Genomic DNA, 19838 nt, shown 5'->3' on the forward strand with positions numbered 1-19838 from the left:
CACATAAGACCTAAGCATGTCTTCAAGAATATGAATTGTCCGCTCAAATTGTCCATCGAACTGTGGGTGATGAGCTATACTCAGATTCAATTGGGTTCCCAAGGCTTTCTACAAACCATTCCAAAACCTTGAGGTGAACCTAGGATCACGGTCAGAAACAATACTCACTGGCACTCCGTGTAGATGAACTACATTGTCCACATAAAGTCTAGCTAGCTTATCCAAGGTGTAAGTGATCTTCATAGGAATAAAATGGCTGATTTGGTCAACCTATCAACAATCACCCACACAGCCGTTTTGGTTTGGAAATGGACCCTGCCGGTACCCTGTCCGGCTGGAATAAAATAGCCTCTCTCTCTCTCCATTCATTCTACTTAGATCTTCACCCGCTTCTCTCAATTTCGTCTCGTTTGAATTCAGGGGTCTTATTGAAATAAAGCATATTGATTTTTACAGGTGCTCAACATAAATTGGTTTCAGAAGCAGCCAAACGGTAACGACGAGGTAGTTCTTTCCCCTTCTCCTTTATCTTGTTACCTTTTTACCTTTTTAATGAAGAGACTTCTTAGGCTTTAGGAATTCTCTATAGGATTAATCATGACTAGTATTTGCTTTGATACGTAATCATTATGCTTCAGATTGGTGCAAAGTCTCAATTTTGTACTTTATCTCTTGATCTCTTAATATGAAAGTAAATGGGTTTAATACTTTTCTAGTTTTAAGGGGATTAAGTGACTCTTAGGAATAGTATTCAGCTAGTTGGGCTCCCAAATTTTGCAGCTTGCTGAATCTCACATCAAAACCGATGCTGATCCGCAGGTAGATTTGAATTTGGAGGCAAGTGGGTTATTTGATGGTGATTGCTATAAGAGCTGGTTCTTTTCAGATGAGAAACAACTAGGAAAAAGTCATCAATAAGTTCTTCAAAGAAGTGACTAAACCAATTACCGAACTCCATCAGAACTCGAACAATATCAAGTCCCTCCTTTGATGGATACCCCACATTACAATCATACCCATTCATTCAATTAACAATTACCCCGTCAAACAACCATATGTGTCCCAACCATGCAAACTCTTTTATTAAAGTATTGGTCAGCTTCTTTCAATTAAAATCCAAGTTCTACATCATTTTGTCCTCCCTCCTGTAAAAATTAAGAAAAATATCATTGGGAAGACTCTTTCTTCGGGGCATTAGTGAAACTGTAACACATGCAATAAAGATAATCCTAACACTCCAATAATCCTTAACTGTTGAGGTTTAAGATTAATAAAGTTGAGAATTCTCCAATGGAGCTGTGCAATTCTGTCTAGGGTGGGAAGCTTCGACAATGGGAAACAACACAATTGTACAATAGAGCTTAAAACCTGGAAAACAACACAATTGTACAATCGAAATTTCGATCGAAACCACTGAAATTTTGACAATGGGTCGAAACCTGGGTGACCCATCTTGAACCGGATGGGGAAACTTCCAAAATTTCGAGGATTTCGATCGAAACCTTGAAACCGGGTTTAGAATTTATATAAAAAGTCACCATATTCCCCAGAGTTTCGATCGTGAAACAGAGGTGGAAGCAAGGAGTGGGAAACTTGATTTTTCGACCTAATTTCGACATTTTCCCATGATTTTGCATGATTTCAAGTTGATTAAAGCACTCCTTCACTGAAATCGGCAGTTTTTGGTGGATTTTTTCACACTTTGAAGCTCTCTTGGAAGGTAACCTAAGTTTGAATGGTTTAGTGAACAGTAAATTCGTTGGTGACTTGGTGGTTTTAGGCTTTTAGCTTCATTGGGTTGGGCTTTTAGCTTCATTTCCTTGCTTCTCTTCTTTCCCCTTTAAACTCTTCATTTCCATATCTTTCTTGTGTTTTCAGCTATTGGGATGACAACTTTTCTCATTTCTTGCTGCTGAAATTGGAGGAAAATGTTTGTTTGCTCTATTATTGTTGCAAATGAAATCTAAGATAGTGTTTCAGAACAAAAATTCCAATTAAACTGACGCATATGTTAGATCAAATTTGTCTACCTATAACTGTCGTCTTTGTTGTTGGTGTTTCTGATATTTGAGTAGGATTACTTATTGTATCTTATCATTTCTTATGTATCTTCTTTGATTTGTTATTGGATTTCTGATGAGTTTAGTTGAATAACAGAGATGGGTCTTCTGAAATACACTGTTAACCCCCTTATTTGTCCATTCTAAATATTCTCAAGCGGAAAAAAACTGATCTTGGAATGGTTTGGAATATCACAGTGAGACGATTATGCTAGAAATCCTTCGTCCTCAAGCCTTGAACAAACCCTTTGTGTAATTCTGGCATTTATAACTGATCTTACTTGTGGTTACTTTAGTGAATTGAAAACGTTGTTTATCCAAAAAAAAAAAAAAAAAAAAAAACAACTAATGTATATGTTACAGGCCATAGTTGAAGGTGATAAATTGTTACTTTATGTATTTAGATGTTAAAGTATCAATGCTTTGGTTTGGGAGTTGTTTTTTGTTAAACGTAGTGTTTGAATTTCTAAGTATTATCCTACATTCCTACTGGTTTTGATTTGTAATTTTGCCAACATAGCAATTTTTTGGATTATTTTTTCAGGCTCTTTGATCCCCTAAATAAAATGTCCTTGTCAAATTTTACTGGTTGTTGCCTGATTAAGTTGCTGAAGCTATCATGCATTTCTATAATGGCTATCATTTTCTTTTGTTCATCGATTCAAACTTTAGACAAGTGAATTTTAGATTCTATTCCATAGAAATTGCTATGGACTTTCTAATGCTTTGCCTATTGCCTATTTTTGGTTTCAACTTTCAAGTAATGTGTGACACTGTGACTATGTGTTTACACTTTAGTGTCTTTAGGGCCTTAGGTTAAAATTAAAGTGTTAGGTTTATATTTTAATGGTGATTATTATGTATGTTTGTATCAAGATTCAGGAATTCAGATTCAGGCACAAACTTTTGAGTTTTGAGTTGGAGACTCAAATAGAAACACGATGTCCGACATAGCTTGGCAGCATGGTAAGCCTCTGACAGATGATAGGAAAAAGTCAGAGTGTAAATATTGTTTGAAAAATATTGGATCAGGTGGGACCACTAGACTAAAGATCCATCTAGCGGGAGGGGACCGCAATGTGGTTGATGCCCCAATGTCCCTTATGAAGTTAAAGTGGCGATGGCAAAATATGTGACAGGAGGGCAAGAGAAGAGAGCACAGAAGAAAGCAAAGAGGGATCAGTTCGAGGCAGCATGCGTAGAGGAGGTGGAGGTGGAGGGGGAGAGAAAAAAGTGGATCCAGATCCAGGTGATGCATCATCCCTAGATGCAAAGATGGAGAGAGTACTCAGGATGAGTAGGGAGTCTTATAAACTCGATGAGATCAAGAGGACACAGAGGGTCGTGGGTGCAGGGTCATCTAGAGATCTAGATGTTGGGAGGGCAAGTGGAGGCAGCTCCAGTATGAGGAGGAGCCAGAGTGGCAGAGAGTCAGTTCCATTACCATGGGCCCCACGATCACGACCTAGCGCCACATCTGTTGCTTCTTGACCCATTGAGGCCGATCCTGATGTGCAGATACTACGCACTGATCTTGACTTGTTTGCGAGGCCACAGTCAAAACAGAAGAAATTAAAACATATGTGGGGTAATGTGAAGGAGAAGGTGGGGATGGCCTTTTCTAAGTAGGCATTATATCACAGTGTTCCTACAAATGCTGCACATGGGCCTTATTATGCGGCGATGGTGGATGAGATCAGTGGTGCTGGACGTGGGGTGGTTGGGCCAACCCCATATGAGATATATAATGTATATCTCCCACGACATAAGGAAGACTTGAAAGCCTACATTGATGGCCTTAAGCCGATGTGGATGCACTATGGGGTGACAGTGATTTGTGATGGTTGGACTGGTCCCACTAGACAGTCCTATCATCAATTTTATGTTGAATTGTGATGGGAGGACGGTGTTCCTCAAGTCTGTTGATGCATCCGGTCACAAGAAGGATGCAAAATACATATATGGGTTGTTGAAGAGTGTGGTGAAAGAGGTTGGAGTCGAGCACGTGGTGCAAGTTGTGACTGATAATGGCGCCAATTTCAAGAAGAGGCTGGGATGAAGTTGATGGAGGATCCTAGGTATAGGCTCTTTTGGACTCCTTGTGCAGCACATTGTATTGATTTGATGCTAAAAGACATGGGGCAAGTCAAATTTGTGAAGAACGTTGTTCAGCGGGCTTGAAATGTGACCACATTCATATATAACCATGGATTTGCTTTGGATATGTTGAGGAGGACATGTGGTGGTGACTTGGTGAGGCCTGGGGTTTGGATTTCCTTGAAGAGTTTTTAGAAGAAGAAAATCCAACTACGTGTGATGTTTGCATTTGAAGAGTGGTTTGCTTGGCCTCAATCAGAATCACCGGCAAGGAGAGCAGCATGGGCTACCATATCCAATGATACCTTCTGGGGAAATCTAAGAGTTGTTATAAAGCTTCTAGACCCTGTGGTGACAGTTTTGAAGTTGGTAGATCAACAAAGGAAACCAACTTTACCACATATATGGGTTGCAATTGAGATGATGAAGGAGATGGTTAGGAAAGTCTATCCTAAGGGCAATCATAAATTCCTTGACATCATCCAAGAAAGGTGGGAAAAGCAATTGAAACATCAATTGCATTTGGCTGGTGAGTTGAAAGATATTAAAAGTTTCAAGTTATTACTTAAATACTTAATTGTTAATAACGTAATACTTATTATGTAGTTTTATAGTTTCTTACCATCTCATTTGTTGGCTTGTTTCATAGCCTATTATTTTGAATCCCATGTACCACTACAGTAGAGAACTTGGGATGAGGATAGATTTGATTCGGGCAGTCCATGAAGTAGTGGAAAGGTTGGAACCGGATGCGACAAAACAAACATTAATTAATAATGAGGTAAGATTGTGAGTTGTGACTTGTGAGATGACTAGTAGTCTAGTACTTAAGAATTAAGATAAATACTTGTTTTTTATACTAACTTTGTAAATATTTATTGCAGTTAAAGGCTTTTAGAGATGCTACTGGTAGCTATGGTCGCTCAGTCGCTATTCAGGCTAGGGAGAATACCACTCCTGGTTAGTCACTTAGTCAGTTAGTTTAAGTCTTAGATACTCAATTTGAGTTTTTGACACAATTTATTTTTACTATTATTAATTTGGTTGGTTATGTTTCTTGCAGCTGAGTGGTGGCTGCAGTACGGGTTAGACTCGGAGCACTGATTAAAATTGTAGTTAGAGTGCTCTCCTAGACATCTTCTGCCACCGACTGTGAGCGTAACTGGAGCACATTCAATTTGACACATTCTAAGGGGTGAAACCGTTTGGGGGTGAAGCGGCTGGAGGATCTTGTATATGTTCACTATAATATGAGGTTGAGAGAGGAGCACATTAGGTTAGGTCAAGAGCAAGGTAATGGGGACAAAATTGAGTTGGCTGACATCTTTGCCATAGATGATGATGAGGAGGAGTACCCCCTATTTGAATGGGTTAGAGAGCCATTGTTGGATGACGCGGGAGGTCGACCCAGCAGTCAAATTGCACGAGAGATGGGAGCTAATGTGGATGAGTTCTTGGCCACAGAGGAGAGAGTGCACACCGAGCCTACCCATCCCTTTGTACCACACCCCGATGCATCCAGTGTCAGTGAGGATAATATTTAATGGTCAGATGATGATGATGATGATGTTACTCAGCCACCTGCTAGTCAGGCACAGGATGATGTAGGCAATGATGATGATGATGATGGACTTGGTAGTGGGGATGACAATGGGAATGATGATGATGATGTTGATGATGATGGTGGTGGTGGTGGTGGTGGTGGTGATGATGATGATGATGGTGATGGGCCAGCTGATCAGGATTCAGTTGAACCACGGGAGAGACCACCACCACCACCACCATAGCCAGCAGTTGAGAGTCAGGGACAGGGAGGGCCATTAAGGTTCACAGGGGAGAGTCAGTTCACCCACGCTACCTAGGATGTCGACCATGGTGCAGGTCGTAGTTCCACTTACAGCCAGAAGGGGAAAGGGAAAGGGAAGCACCATGGACATGGGTATGAGGATGACACTTCATCGTACGGGTCTTACAATCCCACTGATGTGAATAGCTTGGCAAGCTCCATGGGATCTATGAGTCTAGATGAGTCAAGAGGCTCCACTGCCTGATACTGAATACCGGCAACAATTGATCCCCACTCGTACGAGAGCGGTGCTGCATCTTCTTCTGGGGCTTATAGTAGTGAATCTTATGGTCAGGGGTTTCCTCAGGATTATGAGGGACATAGAGTAGTGGAAGTGGAACAGAGTAGGATGTATTATCCAGGCGTCTGATGGGAGGACGGTATATGTGCGTAGGGGTGCAACTTATACGGATGCTGATTCGGGGGCACAGATGTTTGTGGAGCAGATCTTCGGCGTGCAACCCCAACCCATACCTCCTGAGATTCATCAAGAAGGACCTCCCTATCCTTATTGTGCATTCCCTCAGATCGGATATCTTATGCATGTTGACGACCAGACCTATAGAGCTGCAGTTGTCGATTACCTCTTAACAACCATAGGCATCACATGTCATGGGATGTCTATGTCCGTTGGTCAGAGGAGAGGATGTCACAGGAACAGTACTACTCAAGTCACGGGATGGATCCGTCGAGACATTCCTATTGGCAATGATTTAGTGAGTTGTACTTCCCATATTAATTTTATTACTAGTTACATTGTATCTGATGTTTAAGAGTTTATTTGATGTTTTGAATTGAACTTAAAAGTTAGAACTTAGAACTTAGAAGTTATATGTTGAATGTTATGCTTATTTGCTTAAGTATAGTTAACTTTATTGTGTACTTCTCGGTCATCTTTACATTAATGTTATGTACTTTGAATGATATATCTACGTTGCTATTTTTACTAAAATGCATGTGCCAATGTGTTCTTTATACTCTAATTAGCTTAAATATAGAATCCCACCCCCAAAATATTCTCTAAAACCTATCGAAACTTGTAAAAAAAGTCCTTGGTTTCCTCGAAAATTTCCAAGTTTCCACCTAAGTTTTCCATTTTCACCCGATCGAAACTTGAGTTTCCCTCGAATTTTTACCATGGTTGAACCACGACAGATGAACACTGGTTGGGACTTACTATATGGGCGTGATGGCGTGCGATGGTTTCCGGTTCGGAAACTAGAGAACAATCCATGATACGGCGGTGGATGGCAGCGCCGTTGGCTGTGGCGGTGGTGGTTTGAGGTTGCTCGTGCCAGTGAGAGATCATGTTTGTGTTGTTGATCCTGTGAACTTGAAGGGCTGATTTGGGTGGTGTTGTGGGCATTTTATTGCTTGACCTTTGCATTAAAATAGTTTTCTTGTCCTTCTTTTTGTTTTGGTTGAATCCCTTAAAAGAACAAGAAGCAGAGATTGGAGATTGCAGAGAAAGGATAATGTAGGTAGAAGATAGGTGAAGCAAACACTCCACCAAGTTGGGATCTGGATCATCTCCCCGTCGGGGGAGCACAACATGGCTTCCTGACCACAAAAACTAGTGGGTTCCACTGGTGGAAAAAAGTTTTTTATTTTTATTTTTTTCAAAAAGTGTTTTTCACCGTGGGCCCCACTGATCTTTGTGGTTAGGAAGCGTCGGGGAGCACAAAGTGCTCCTCGTCGGGGTCACTGATCCGGACTCACCAAGTTGGGTATGAGAGGATATCAAACTGAAAGTAATATTGTCATTTCTCTACCTAGAAGACTAGAGGATATTTGAGTAATTTAAAATTTAAATTTTAAATAAATTAAATAAAAATAAAAATATTTAAATAATTGTATTAATTATTTAATAATAAATTTTAACCGCAGGTATCTTGCAATTATACATGTGAGTGTCAATTAAATTTTAAAGATAAAGTGAGTGCCACGTAATTTTCACTTTCCATGAAAATCAATACCCGGGTGCGCCCCAGGAAAGTAGGAACACGCGCGGAAAGAAGAAAATTGACGACGAAGAACCGGATTTGAATTTAACAAAAAATAAGATTCGGATTTGAGAAGTCTCCTTTTCTCATTTCATTTTACAGACGCGCAGGCGGTAGTTCCGGAAGCGGAAGCAGGATAAAGAAGCGGTATTCCTCTGCTCTCGCATCAATCGTCTTTCTTCTTCAAAACAACGTAACTCAATTCTCACACTGAGAGAGCTTCTTCCTTTCTTTAATCGATTCAGAATCTCATCTATCCGCACCTGCAAATTTTATGGAGCTTCAGGTTGGATCTTCAAATTATGATGTGTTTATCAACTTCAGAGGTGAAGACACGCGTAATTCCATCGTTGGACACCTTCATAAGGCTTTAAAGTATCGTGGAATCCATGCTTTCATTGACAGCGAGGATCTGTGGAAAGGAGAAGATATTGGAGCAGGACTGCTTTCAGCAATTAAAAACTCCAAGCTTTCCATTGTTGTCCTGAGTGAAAGATACACAGAAAGCAGCTGGTGCCTCAGGGAGCTCACTCAGATTTTGGAATGCCATAGAACTGATGGTCAAATCATTTTCCCCATTTTCTTCAAGGTTAAGACATCCAGTGTTAAAAATCAAACAGGGTATTTTGAGATTTCACCTCAAAGAAATACAAAGGAGGAGTCCGAAACTCTACAGAGATGGAAACAAACTTTGCGAGTGATTGGAGATAAGAGTGGATGGGTCTTCAACAACGGGTTAGTCCAATTTGTCTGAAAAAAAAAATTAAAAAGCTAGCATAACAATGTATATGTTTCATCTCGTATATTAAGGTCATTTTTTAATCATTCACAGGTTTCTAGTTTCGTATCAGTGAATAGAAGCATACCTTGATGAAAATTTCTAACTCCAAGAAACTTTATCTATTTCAAATGTTACTTTAGGATTGAAATTTCACTTCTAGCTGTGTTGTGAGTTTGGATTTCCCTTTCTATCAATTGCAGGGACGATGAATCAAAGTTGGTTGAGGATGTCGTTCAAAAAACTTGGATTCGAGTCAACATTGTTCCTTTAATTGATATTAAAAACCCTGTTGGATTAGAATCCCGAGTAGAATCCGTGTTATCTCTTTTATCAAACGCATCAAATGTTGGCTCTAGGGATGTTCAATTTATAGGAATATGTGGTCAAGGTGGCATAGGAAAAACAACCATTGCAACAATAGTATACAATTGCATCTCTGAAAATTTTAGGAGGAGTTGTTTTATTGGAGACGTTAGAGAGAAAGCATCGCGAAGCAAGGGCATCGTTTGTTTGCAAGAGGAACTTCTTTATGGTATGTCTCGCATGGAAACAAAAATATGCAGCTCTCAAGAAGGATTGGGATTGATTAAAGCAAGGCTTCAGAATATGAAAACTCTTCTCATTCTTGATGATGTGGGTGATCGTACACAACTAGATGCTTTGGCTCGTGATCTCAGTTGGTTTGGCTCCGGAAGTAGGATAATAGTAACAACAAGAGATCAAAGTGTTCTCGGCAGAATTCCTAAAAATTGTAGAAAGATATTTGAGCCTAGGGAATTGAATGCAGAAGAGAGTCTTCAACTCTTCACTTTGAATGCATTTTCAATGGACAAACCTCCTAACGGTTATAAAAATCTTTCAGTTAACATAGTAGCCACTACAGGAGGGTTGCCTTTAGCCTTGGAGGTTTTGGGTTGTGATTTATCTATGGTAGAAGATAAAGAAGTATGGGAATCTAAAATTCGGATGTTAAAACAACTTCCTGATGATACTGTTTATGAAAAGTTGAAGACAACCTATGATAGTTTACATGATATCGAGAAATCCATGTTTCTCGATGCCACATGTTTTTTCATAGGATGGAAGGTGAAAATAGTAATTTCCATATGGGAAGCTTGTGGCTTTGAGCCTGCATACCGTTTGGAAGTTCTGAAGAGAAAATCCCTTTTAAGGATTCAAATGTCAAATTATGGCCGGAAAAATGAGACTTTGTGGATACATGATCAAGTTAGAGATATGGGAAGGAGAATTGCCTACAATCAAAGGCTTGAGAGTCCTAATTACCATAGCCGAATATGGTCCCCTGATATGATCATGAAGGGATGTAAGGTAATACCTACTCAAACTGACGAAATGCTGAAAAATGCACTAAGTACACAACTGGATTAATTAACTCTACAATTTTTTTTTGTATAATCATTCATGCTACTTTTTCTTTCATGTAGGGGAATGAAATTATTGAAGGTATCATCTCTAGCTCTGGGTGTTTTGAAGAAGCATGTTTAAGTATCAAAGACTTTGAGAAGATGCATGAACTAAGATTACTACAAGTTAATGGAGCATTCTTGAAGGGAAACTTTCACTGTCTTCCTTCTCGGTTAAGGTGGCTATGTTGGCACCATTGTCCTTTGGTAAAATTGCCTGCTGATTTCTATCATGAAGAACTAGTTGTACTTGAGTTAACTAATGGAAGATTTAGACAAGCTTGGAATAAGTGGCCTCAAAATAAGGTGAGCTAGTGGTATTTGTGTTTTATTCTTTGCAAGAATTTTGCTTTCTCTTACCAAAAGGGGGGGAATAAATTTGCTTTGCATTTGAGAATATTATTGGCTGTCATCAATTAGTAATATCTTCATTCATCTTTTTGTGTGTGTTTGACAGCTGTTTCAACAATTGAAAGTTCTTCAACTTGAACGTTGTAAGCTGTCTGAGTCTCCTAACTTCTCGGGATTTCCTAGGTTGGAGAATTTAAATCTTTCTTATTGCTTAAAATTGGTTAATTTGCATGAATCCATTGGGGAGTTAAAGCAGCTTCTTTTCTTGGACTTGACATCTTGCGAATCTCTTAGAGAACTCCCAAACAGTAAATGTAGGTTGAGTTCTCTCCAGAAGTTCATTCTTCTGGGTTGCGGTTCACTTGAGGAACTCCCAGACAGTATAGGCAGGTTGAGTTCTCTCCAGAAACTTGATCTTACTTATTGCCGCTCACTAAAAGAGTTGCCTGGTTCCATTGGTGCTCTACATTCTCTCAAGAAACTTAAAATTTCTAATTGCTACAATTTGGAAGAGTTGCCTAGTTCCATCAGTGACCTACAAGAATATTTGACTGAGCTTTCCTTGGGATGGACGAAGATTAAAGCACTGCCTGATGATGTTGTACTGTTAAAGAATTTGGAGGTGTTGGTTCTTTCCGATAACCATCAACTACTGCGTCTTCCGAGTTCAATGGTGACTATGACGTCTTTGCGTGACTTAGATCTTTCTGGATGCAGCAAGCTATTTTGCATACCAAGGATGCCCTCTAATTTAATTAGATTTTGTTTTGGAAGAAGTATACTAGTGGGCATACCATGCATACAGAATATGAAAAACTTGAGGTTCATTGAGCTTGGAGCTTATAATGTAACGGCACAGAAATTTAGAGGATATGCTGAGAATAGCAAGATCGGCAATGAATTCAGTGAACTAATCTATGATTTGGGTAGAAGCTGCTGTGTAGTAGCAGTACCAAATCATTCGAGGCTGACACATGTCCACCAGGTCCACCAGGTCCACCAGGTCCACCAGGTCCTTAATTTACTTCTCTTCTCCTTATAGCTAGCCATACTAATTAATGATATAGTTTATTATTTTCAGATTGATGACAACTAACACACAGTAGTTGTTTCTTTTCCTCTAAGTTACAGGAAACAATTCTCAGAGATAATACTGAAATTAGGAGGCAGATTTGGTTACCTTTGCGACAAAAGACATGTAATTGTACTTTGGAGGTCGGTAACAATTTCTGTAGATGTAGCTGGGTAACAGATCATAGCTATTTCAAGATCCCTAACGATAGCGGTAGCAAGTTGGTTATGCATGTTTCTCTCAGAGTCTACAACAGTAGGGACCCACTGTATTCCGATTCAGGACGTAAGCTGCCAAGATGTATCTCTATGGACGTTACAAGTTGTATCCACAGGAAAGATAACGAAACCAAGTATAAAGTCAGCCTGGCAATTCACGGCACCATCAACTCTGGCTGCCCAGGTGGTGACATAGAATTCATTCATGAATTCCAAGGGTTTGATTGGTTTGGGTTTTTGCTGGAGGGTGGAGATACTGTTGAGGTAACACATGTAAATGCTCAGTCAGATCGTCCATTGTGGGATTTTACGGAAGACATACATAATTTGAATCAGTACAGCCTGGGAGCAGTGAGTTTATACTTGATTAAAGAGGGGTCAACGATGTCTGACGATGAATGCCTTGCATATGGTGATCGTGTCAAGTTTCTTCGGGTTGTAAGATATCCGAGGACGACAGAGGATGAAAACATTTGAGAACCTATTTCAGAGGGTGAAGAGGAGATGACTTATGATATAGGTCAGATGCAGAACAGAGTTACTGCAAACATTGGAGATATTCTAGGGGCAGCTACTTTTGGTGGATGGAGTTTAAGACGTAGAACAGATTCAAAGTAGAGGAGATGACTAATGAAAAATCATGAAACGGGGGTGATGGAGAACATAATTACTCAATGATGATGCTGGTGATCAACTCATGAAACGGGTGTGATGGAGAACATAATTACTCAATATGAGGATGATGATGCTGGTGATCATAAGACTAAATTTTGCTGCTGCCTTTGATCTTTTTTGGTGAAGAACCTCTTTTTGCTGCTACCTAGTGGCAAAAATGTTCCTGAAAACCAAAAAAATAGGAAGGATATGTTTGCAGAACCAAGAATCGAAACCAAAGATGGATCAAGGTAGCTTGCCTACCAACCAGATAGGCGAAGGGCTGAAGGATGGAGTGTGCAAAGTCGATTGTGCATGTAACAACCCCCGTATTTTTAACCTGGAATTCGTATTGCAGGACCGATAACTTGAAGGTCAAGCTGAAATAAGTTGTGGAATCCGGATTGAAGTCCATGATCTATATCCTGAGTCCATGGATCTGAATTCTCTAGATGAAGAACCTGCCTTACTGGGAAAATGGACTTTCAGTCAGAGCCAAGAGGTATTTGAAGATGTCCGGATTGAAGGTAAGACCTCTCCTACATGTTGTTTAGGGTTAGGTTGGAGTTGGGGATCAACCCCTTGAGCAAAACCCTCAAGTACTGAAAGGTACTAGGGGGCGGTTGCTTAAGGCGGTTGATTGGCCAATCAACCGCCCCAAGCGACCACCAAGTCTGCTTGTGTGGTGTTGCCCTAATTTACCCCTTGTTCCCTATATATAGCAAACCCCGACCTTTTTACTCATTATTTTACTTGGGATTGCTGTTGTGGAAGGTTAGGAGGCAGAGAACACGCGCTGGAAGGTGAGAGAAGCGTGGATTGCGAAATAGAGCCAATCCTTCGTTTATTTTGCGAATCTTGAAGAGGTAAGTGATCTTCATTCACTCCATACTCTTCCTTCATCTTTTGGAATGGAGTAGATCTATTCCCTTTTTGTTTGTAGTGACTAAATTGTATTGGTTCTATTCATTGTCAATGAATTTTAGAAGATCTTATCCGAAAATGGATCATTGCATTCGAATAAATGATGGATTTAATCAAAGGAGATGAATTGAATTATGAATCTTTTGAATTTTAGGTTGCTGATTCGCACATTTGTTACAGACTTCTTAAGAATGAAATTCGGACTTAAATCATCCCGAAATCGGATTAAAATTGGATGATCAAAAGTTAGAATTTCGGACTTACAAACTATCTGTAACAGGGGCGGTAGCTCAGGGGGGTCACTTGACCCAACTAACCGCCGCAAACAACCGGTTGAGTCACAGTAGCTCTGTGAAGTTTGTCTTTGCTTTGATTTGACTCATGTCTTCTATGTATTTTTACAACCTTATGTTTAGGTGACCTATATAGTTTGCTGGAAGTGTTGTTGGTGAAATTATTAGCACTTTAGTAAACTTTTTACATAATTACATGTAAGGGCACACTTTATTATTTATATGTAATGACATGCTATATGATAAATGATATATTTCTTACCCTCTTCATTGTTCATGTAATTTCTTTGTAGTTGTATAAATCATTGAATTAATGTTGATTGTATGTTGTAAATGATGTGTTTATATACTCTATCACTTTGTGATATAGATTGCTTGATTATGTTATAATGATAGATGATGTGATGTAGTTGTGATGGAAGGGTATCTTATTGGGTATCCATTGCTTGGGATATCAGAGGGCTATGGTATGGGACATATCCTCACTGATGCCTCTAGCATTATCATAACTGCTGGATGACATACCTAGGAAGTCTAGATTGCATGGCTAGGTATCCTTACATGCTACTACCCTTTCGGTAGGGGAATTGAAACCGGATGACCTGTGATAATGGGGATGTGACTCTGTTGTATTCTACAGCTGTAACCAGTCTGTGCAGAGACTCAGTGGTTCACTATTAATCATACAATGGTAGGGTTACATATGTTAGGGTTTGGGCTCATGGACATTCAAGGAGCAATCAGGGAGTTGTGAGGGGTCATGAGAGCATTTGCCCCAACAATATTGGATGACCATAGGGTTAGGGAATGGAGTCCAACAGCAGTAGTCAATCCGTGAGGATTCTCATTCTTAGGTAGAGAAGGATACGGAACCGAGTTGGTTGGTGTCATAGGGGAAGTATCTGGACTTCATGTAGTATGTTATTGTATGACTTTGCATTGGATTAGAGACCCCGACATGCGCCAATACTCATGTCAATGGTCGTTGTAAGAGAGTGTTGACTTAAACCCCAACCATGGTTGACTGATGAGGACTGAACCCCTTTACCCGGGATCCCAATAGAGGTAACTAGTCCGTGAGAGATCAAAATGACTAGACCTACCCAGAGGAGGGTTGATGTTATATCCTAACGCATGTCAACTGTCTAAAGACTTGCATAGTTAGATCTTAGTAGTATTCATATTCTTGCATATCATTCATTTCATATATGCTTATCTGGATATGTGGTCATATGCATGATAAATGTGTTATCCTTATTGAGTTCGTTAGAACTCATTCGTTTCTTTGTATGTTATAATATATTGTACAGATGGTAGTGCGACGGAATTAGGAGAAGTTCCATGTGACCGGAGCAACTTCTATGAAGAAGATGTGGTACCGTCAGTGGGAGACGGAGGTGTATTCCACGAAACCTCCTGCGGATGCTTGGAGTGTGCTTACAGTACACATTGACAGCAGAAGGAGGCAAATTGTCAGGCATTTTGTGAAGTCTTTTTGAAAAAGAACTGAAGAACCCCTTTTCTTGCTATTTTAGAAGAGAAGACTATAATTTTAGAGAAAGCTACTAGAAAGATACTGATTTAGTTTATTTTATTTTGCTTCGGCTGAACTCGTTAATTCTTGAAACTTGATTTCTTTGATTTGATTTTTTCTTTGATTCATTCATTGGAGTATTTGGACTCCTGTAATCCTTTTTGATTAATTATTTGAACTTCCTCTTGCTCTTGATTATCTATTTCTTGCATTTATTATTATTGATGGTAAGACCGTGGATTCTGTGCCGGATCGCACCCACGGGTTGTCGGGTATAACCGAGACCGGCGGGTGGGGTGTGACAAGTGCACTGTCGTGTGACCCGTTGGTCCTAAGCAATGTCTAATTATTCCATCAAAAAGAGAAATTGGATTGTTCATTTCTGCTGTATGAGTTAAGACTATGAATACCAAAGCCATCAGGGATTCTGACATTTTGCTTTTCTGGCTAGCTCATTATTATAGAGGTGTTACTCAATAAGCTGCCTGAATCCATTGGACACCTAAAAGAATCTTTGGTTGCACTTTTCTTGGACAAGACAAGTATTGAAGCACTGCCTAATGATCTTGGACAGCTAAAAAAGCTAGAGGCATTGCATCTTTCATAGTGGGATGATCTTAAATATATGCCTAGGTCAATGGAGAATATGACTTCCTTGCTTAACCTTGAACTTAGTATGTATAAGCTTCAATGCATACCAAAGCTGCCCCCTGCTTTAATTCAATTCCACGTCGAATGCCCAACACGGGAAATCTTACTCAAGTTGCAAAAAAAGGCAATGTTGTTGCATTTGCCTCTAAGGCTTTCTTTCTTCAGACCGAAGTCACCCAACATTTGTCTTTTTCCAGAGCGAGGCATGATAAAGAGAAATATAATGAGAGGTCTGAGACAATGATCTGGTGATGTGATCCAAGGATGCTGCTATATATTGTGAGGTGGTATCACTGCTAGTCCAATGTTTATATGTAGGTTTCTTCATCAGTATCACACCTCGGTTCCATCTCTGTCTTTAACAGGTTAGTGCAATGGTTATCTGGTCCATTCTTGTCCCAATATTAAGAAAGAAGCTCTCCTCCCTTGTTGGACTTTACAGCCTGCCATTGGACTAAGGTATTTCTGATAACTATTGTTGCCGTATTGCCTTTATCACTATAATTTGTCTGTGAACAATGATTTCCTTCTTTCAGAGATTCAAAATATATATGTTTGGTGACAGCTTCTGCAGGTTGGGGAGTCAAAGGAGGCAACATTGATAATTACTTGGACTATTTACCTTGAAGGATTCAAAATTTCAAGATTAATAGCAATAACCATTTCCTTTTCTTCTTCCCCCCCCCCCCCTTTAATGACCCATCATAAATTGGAAGGGGGGCTTCAGATTTTATATATATATATATATATATATAATTGTTAACAGTGAATACGTTTCCTGCCAGTCTCTTGCTTCTAGCCTTTTGGTGGCTGGGCGTGGGAGATGTGTCTGTCATTACTCTATACCAACCCCAAACCCCCCAATTTTGCTGAGGTCCTGCGTAATTAATGCGCAGGACCGTCAAGCGAGCCGTCCGATTATATCGGACGGCTCGCATCATCCTTCCATTAAAATAAGGTAAACAACTTGTTAAAGCAGCTTTTTGGGAACGATTCGGTCTAATGACGCTAAACCGGTTAGAGTTGGGCGGTTCGACTTTCTCATTTGAGTTGTAGTATATGTTATAAATACGAACATACATACAATTGTTTTATACCTTTAACAAAATACAATTGTATACGATACGATATGATTTCAAAATGCGCGACAAATACGTTTTCAAATTTGAATCACAAAAGCGTTTGTTTTCTACATCTCGTGTTTCATTTCAAAATCAAAAGCCCCAAATCCATTTTTCGTATAGCAGAGGAGAATTAGAAGAGGAAGACGAATTGGAAGGTTCCAGCGTTGTTGAAGAAGAAGTTGCAGAGGAGCATTTCCCAGTTTGAGAGGTTCCAGCGTTGTTGAAGAAGAAGTTGCGGAGGAGCATTTCCCAGTTTGGTTACAGCGTTTTTGAAGAAGAAGAAGCAAACCTTAAAGCTTCAGCAGAAGAAGAAGTAGGTTGAAGCAGTGGCTTGAAGAAGAAGAAGCCGTAGTTTGGGTTCTCGTTCCAGCGTTCTGCTCTTAAAGAAGAAACACGAAATGGTGCCATTATTCTCTCCTAAAATGCTCCTGGTTTACATTATTCACATCACTTCTTGCTCATTTTGTCATTTACCCTAATTTCAGGAGACGCTGTGAAGGTGAAGAAGAAGAGGAAGACAACGATGGGAGTAAGGTTGGAATCGAGCCGTACGCGGTTGAGTTTTCACTGAGTGGGGAGCTTCTGCTTTTGGACTCTGTGAAAGTAAGATTTACCGGTGGGTTTTCTATAATGACATCTGATTTTTAATATTTCTGTTGAAATCATTATTTTATTATTTGCTTAAGTGTTGAATTTATAGCTTTCCATTCGGTTTCTGATTAGATTGGGTACAGATTTTTTGGCAAAGGTGATTGGATTTGTTCCCAAAGTCTGTTGTACAGGTTGGTTTTGTTGAACACAATAGCTTCACTCGGGCTTTTTATTTTACTAATAGAGAATACGTTGTTTCATATTTTTGGAAATTAATGACGTTTCCATTTTTCCTAAACCTATGCATCTTCAAAGACAAACTTTGCATTTCATGATCTCCTTGATTAAAAAAAAAAAAAAAAAACCTTGCTTGCCTTATCTGAATTTCGTATGTTGCTCAAATTCTATGGCATAGTCCATTTTGATTTCATCTCTCAGACTTGTGCTCTCAGTTGGATTTCTATGATATTGTTAAACAACCAAAACATAAGTGAGAAGAAAATTTGTTTGAAGCAGTTCCATTGTACAACAATAAGAGGTGAGTAATCAGCACCATTGTTTGTTTATTAATATGTTATACATCATTCGTCAGTTTCCTTCTTTTTAGTTGAGCCTATAACCTCCTAAAGCATGCTTTAACAAGTTGTCATATACTTGTTCAACATTTCAGGCTTTTGATATTTTATTTTTTCCCCATTATTAGTAGTTCTTTCAATGGTGATAGTAGTTGGTTGTAAGTAGAAAGCATTATCTCTATTCTCAAAGTCATGGTTATATGCATAGTTTGTATAAACTTTCTGGAAGTAGTGGACAAGAAACAATATGATTGGTTGTAGGTTTGTCCTAATGGTGGTAAAGAGTGTAATTACAGACATGCTCTTCCTCCTAGATATGTATTAAAATTTGAAATGCAAGTTTTGTTAGAGGAAGAGGCTGATAGGTTGAGAAGATATCGATTGAGGAAGAAATTAAATAATCAAATAGATGGAATATTATTTCTGCCACTAGTTCTACTATTCTATCCTATAATTTGGATTTTAGTAAACTAGTTCCAAGTAGTGTGATATTTTGGTAGTAGTGTTCAAAACTATGGTTGAGCACTCTCTCTTTGAAACCTTACATTTTTTTGGTGTCTTTTGTAAGCTCCAAGGGCTCGAGTCATGTGAATGAAAAGTTGAAATGCGCTCTCAGATTATAAGCCTGACATTGTACTTTGAAATTGGAATTTGATTTCTACTTTCAGGTAAAATATGTTGGAGAACAGTGGGATAATACTTTTGTTGCTGTGGCTATTTGCTCTATCATGAGTGCAGTATTATCTGACAAAAGCTTCATTCTTTTTACAATTGAAATATTTATCGGTTCTAATTTGTTGGTTTCCTATGACATGTTTTTTTGCATTTAATATGGTGCTGTTTTAGCATTGGCTTATTAAAACATTTCGTCCATGTTTAAATTAAATGGTTTCGTGCACAGTCAAGAGATAATGTTCTTATAATAATTGGAGCTTTATGTTAAATCCAAAGTTGGTCAGGCCTATGTGGCTATAGGGGCGGTTCCATATGATATATATACTATGATTCTATGGTTTGTACAGACTTGTGGTGGGGAATGATTTTTGAATTAAAAATATAAGTTCCTATAAGCATGTATGGATTAGTATTTTGTGACTTGTGGTGGGGAAGGGAGGCATTATATTTTCTGTATCATTGCATTGATTTAAGGATATTTGTTGAAGACTTTCGATGATGTTTGGCAGTTTGTATTGTTTGATCATATTTGTTTTGTTTTATTTTGACATACTTGATCATCAAACTTTGACTTAAGAAAGGGGTTAGTATTGTAGATCTCCATATTTGAGTCACCGTTATGCTTGATGAGTTGTCAATTTGGTGCAGTTGTGTTATCCTTTGTTTAAATCGTAGGCGGATGCAATTGTGAAGAGCAGTCTTCCATGTTAATGGAGCAACCCACTCCATTATGCTACTGCGGGCAAAGCAGAATGTTGCTACTGACTTCAAACACAACAAAAAATCCTGGTCGCAGATTTTATAGGTGCCCAAATAGTGAAAAGCATCCACATTCTTTTCTTTGGGTAGATAAGATGTGTGGTAGTGAAGTAGCAGCAACATACGCACATTCTAGAGCTTCAACGTCGTATGACAATGTGAATAGTAAGAAGGATGTGAGATCGCCAATAATATATGACGACCCA

General features: G+C 39.1%; 1 protein-coding gene across 2 annotated transcripts; it reads left to right on the forward strand.

Moving 5' to 3' along the window:
* The first annotated feature begins 7784 nt into the window (after window positions 1-7784).
* LOC149028703 (disease resistance protein Roq1-like) lies at window positions 7785-15461 on the forward strand. 2 transcript variants are annotated; one of them, XM_089138698.1, is made up of 7 exons: window positions 7785-8741; window positions 8988-10116; window positions 10233-10517; window positions 10669-11556; window positions 11694-13033; window positions 13286-13372; window positions 15034-15461. In XM_089138698.1, exons 1-5 carry the CDS (start codon window positions 8281-8283, stop codon window positions 12327-12329), a joined length of 3399 nt encoding a protein of 1132 aa, XP_088994824.1. In that variant the 5' UTR covers window positions 7785-8280; the 3' UTR covers window positions 12330-13033; window positions 13286-13372; window positions 15034-15461. The 2 variants fall into 2 exon arrangements, with proteins under 2 accessions (XP_088994824.1, XP_088994830.1); XM_089138704.1 differs by having other exon boundaries at window positions 7786-8741; window positions 10669-11547; window positions 11694-13372.
* The last annotated feature ends 4377 nt before the right edge of the window (window positions 15462-19838 follow it).

Source organism: Hakea prostrata, chromosome 1 (assembly GCF_041222555.1).
Source record: "Hakea prostrata isolate BN-2017 chromosome 1, UWA_Hpros_2, whole genome shotgun sequence".
Classification (NCBI taxonomy): domain Eukaryota; kingdom Viridiplantae; phylum Streptophyta; class Magnoliopsida; order Proteales; family Proteaceae; genus Hakea; species Hakea prostrata.

Excerpts from the sequence above, each read along its gene's own strand:
- LOC149028703 (XM_089138698.1), top strand. The coding sequence starts at position 8,281 with ATGGAGCTTCAGGTTGGATCTTCAAATTATGATGTGTTTATCAACTTC. Across the intron at positions 8,742-8,987 it reads GGATGGGTCTTCAACAACGG|GGACGATGAATCAAAGTTGG; the intron begins GTTAGTCCAATT and ends TATCAATTGCAG. Across the intron at positions 10,117-10,232 it reads TGATCATGAAGGGATGTAAG|GGGAATGAAATTATTGAAGG; the intron begins GTAATACCTACT and ends TCTTTCATGTAG.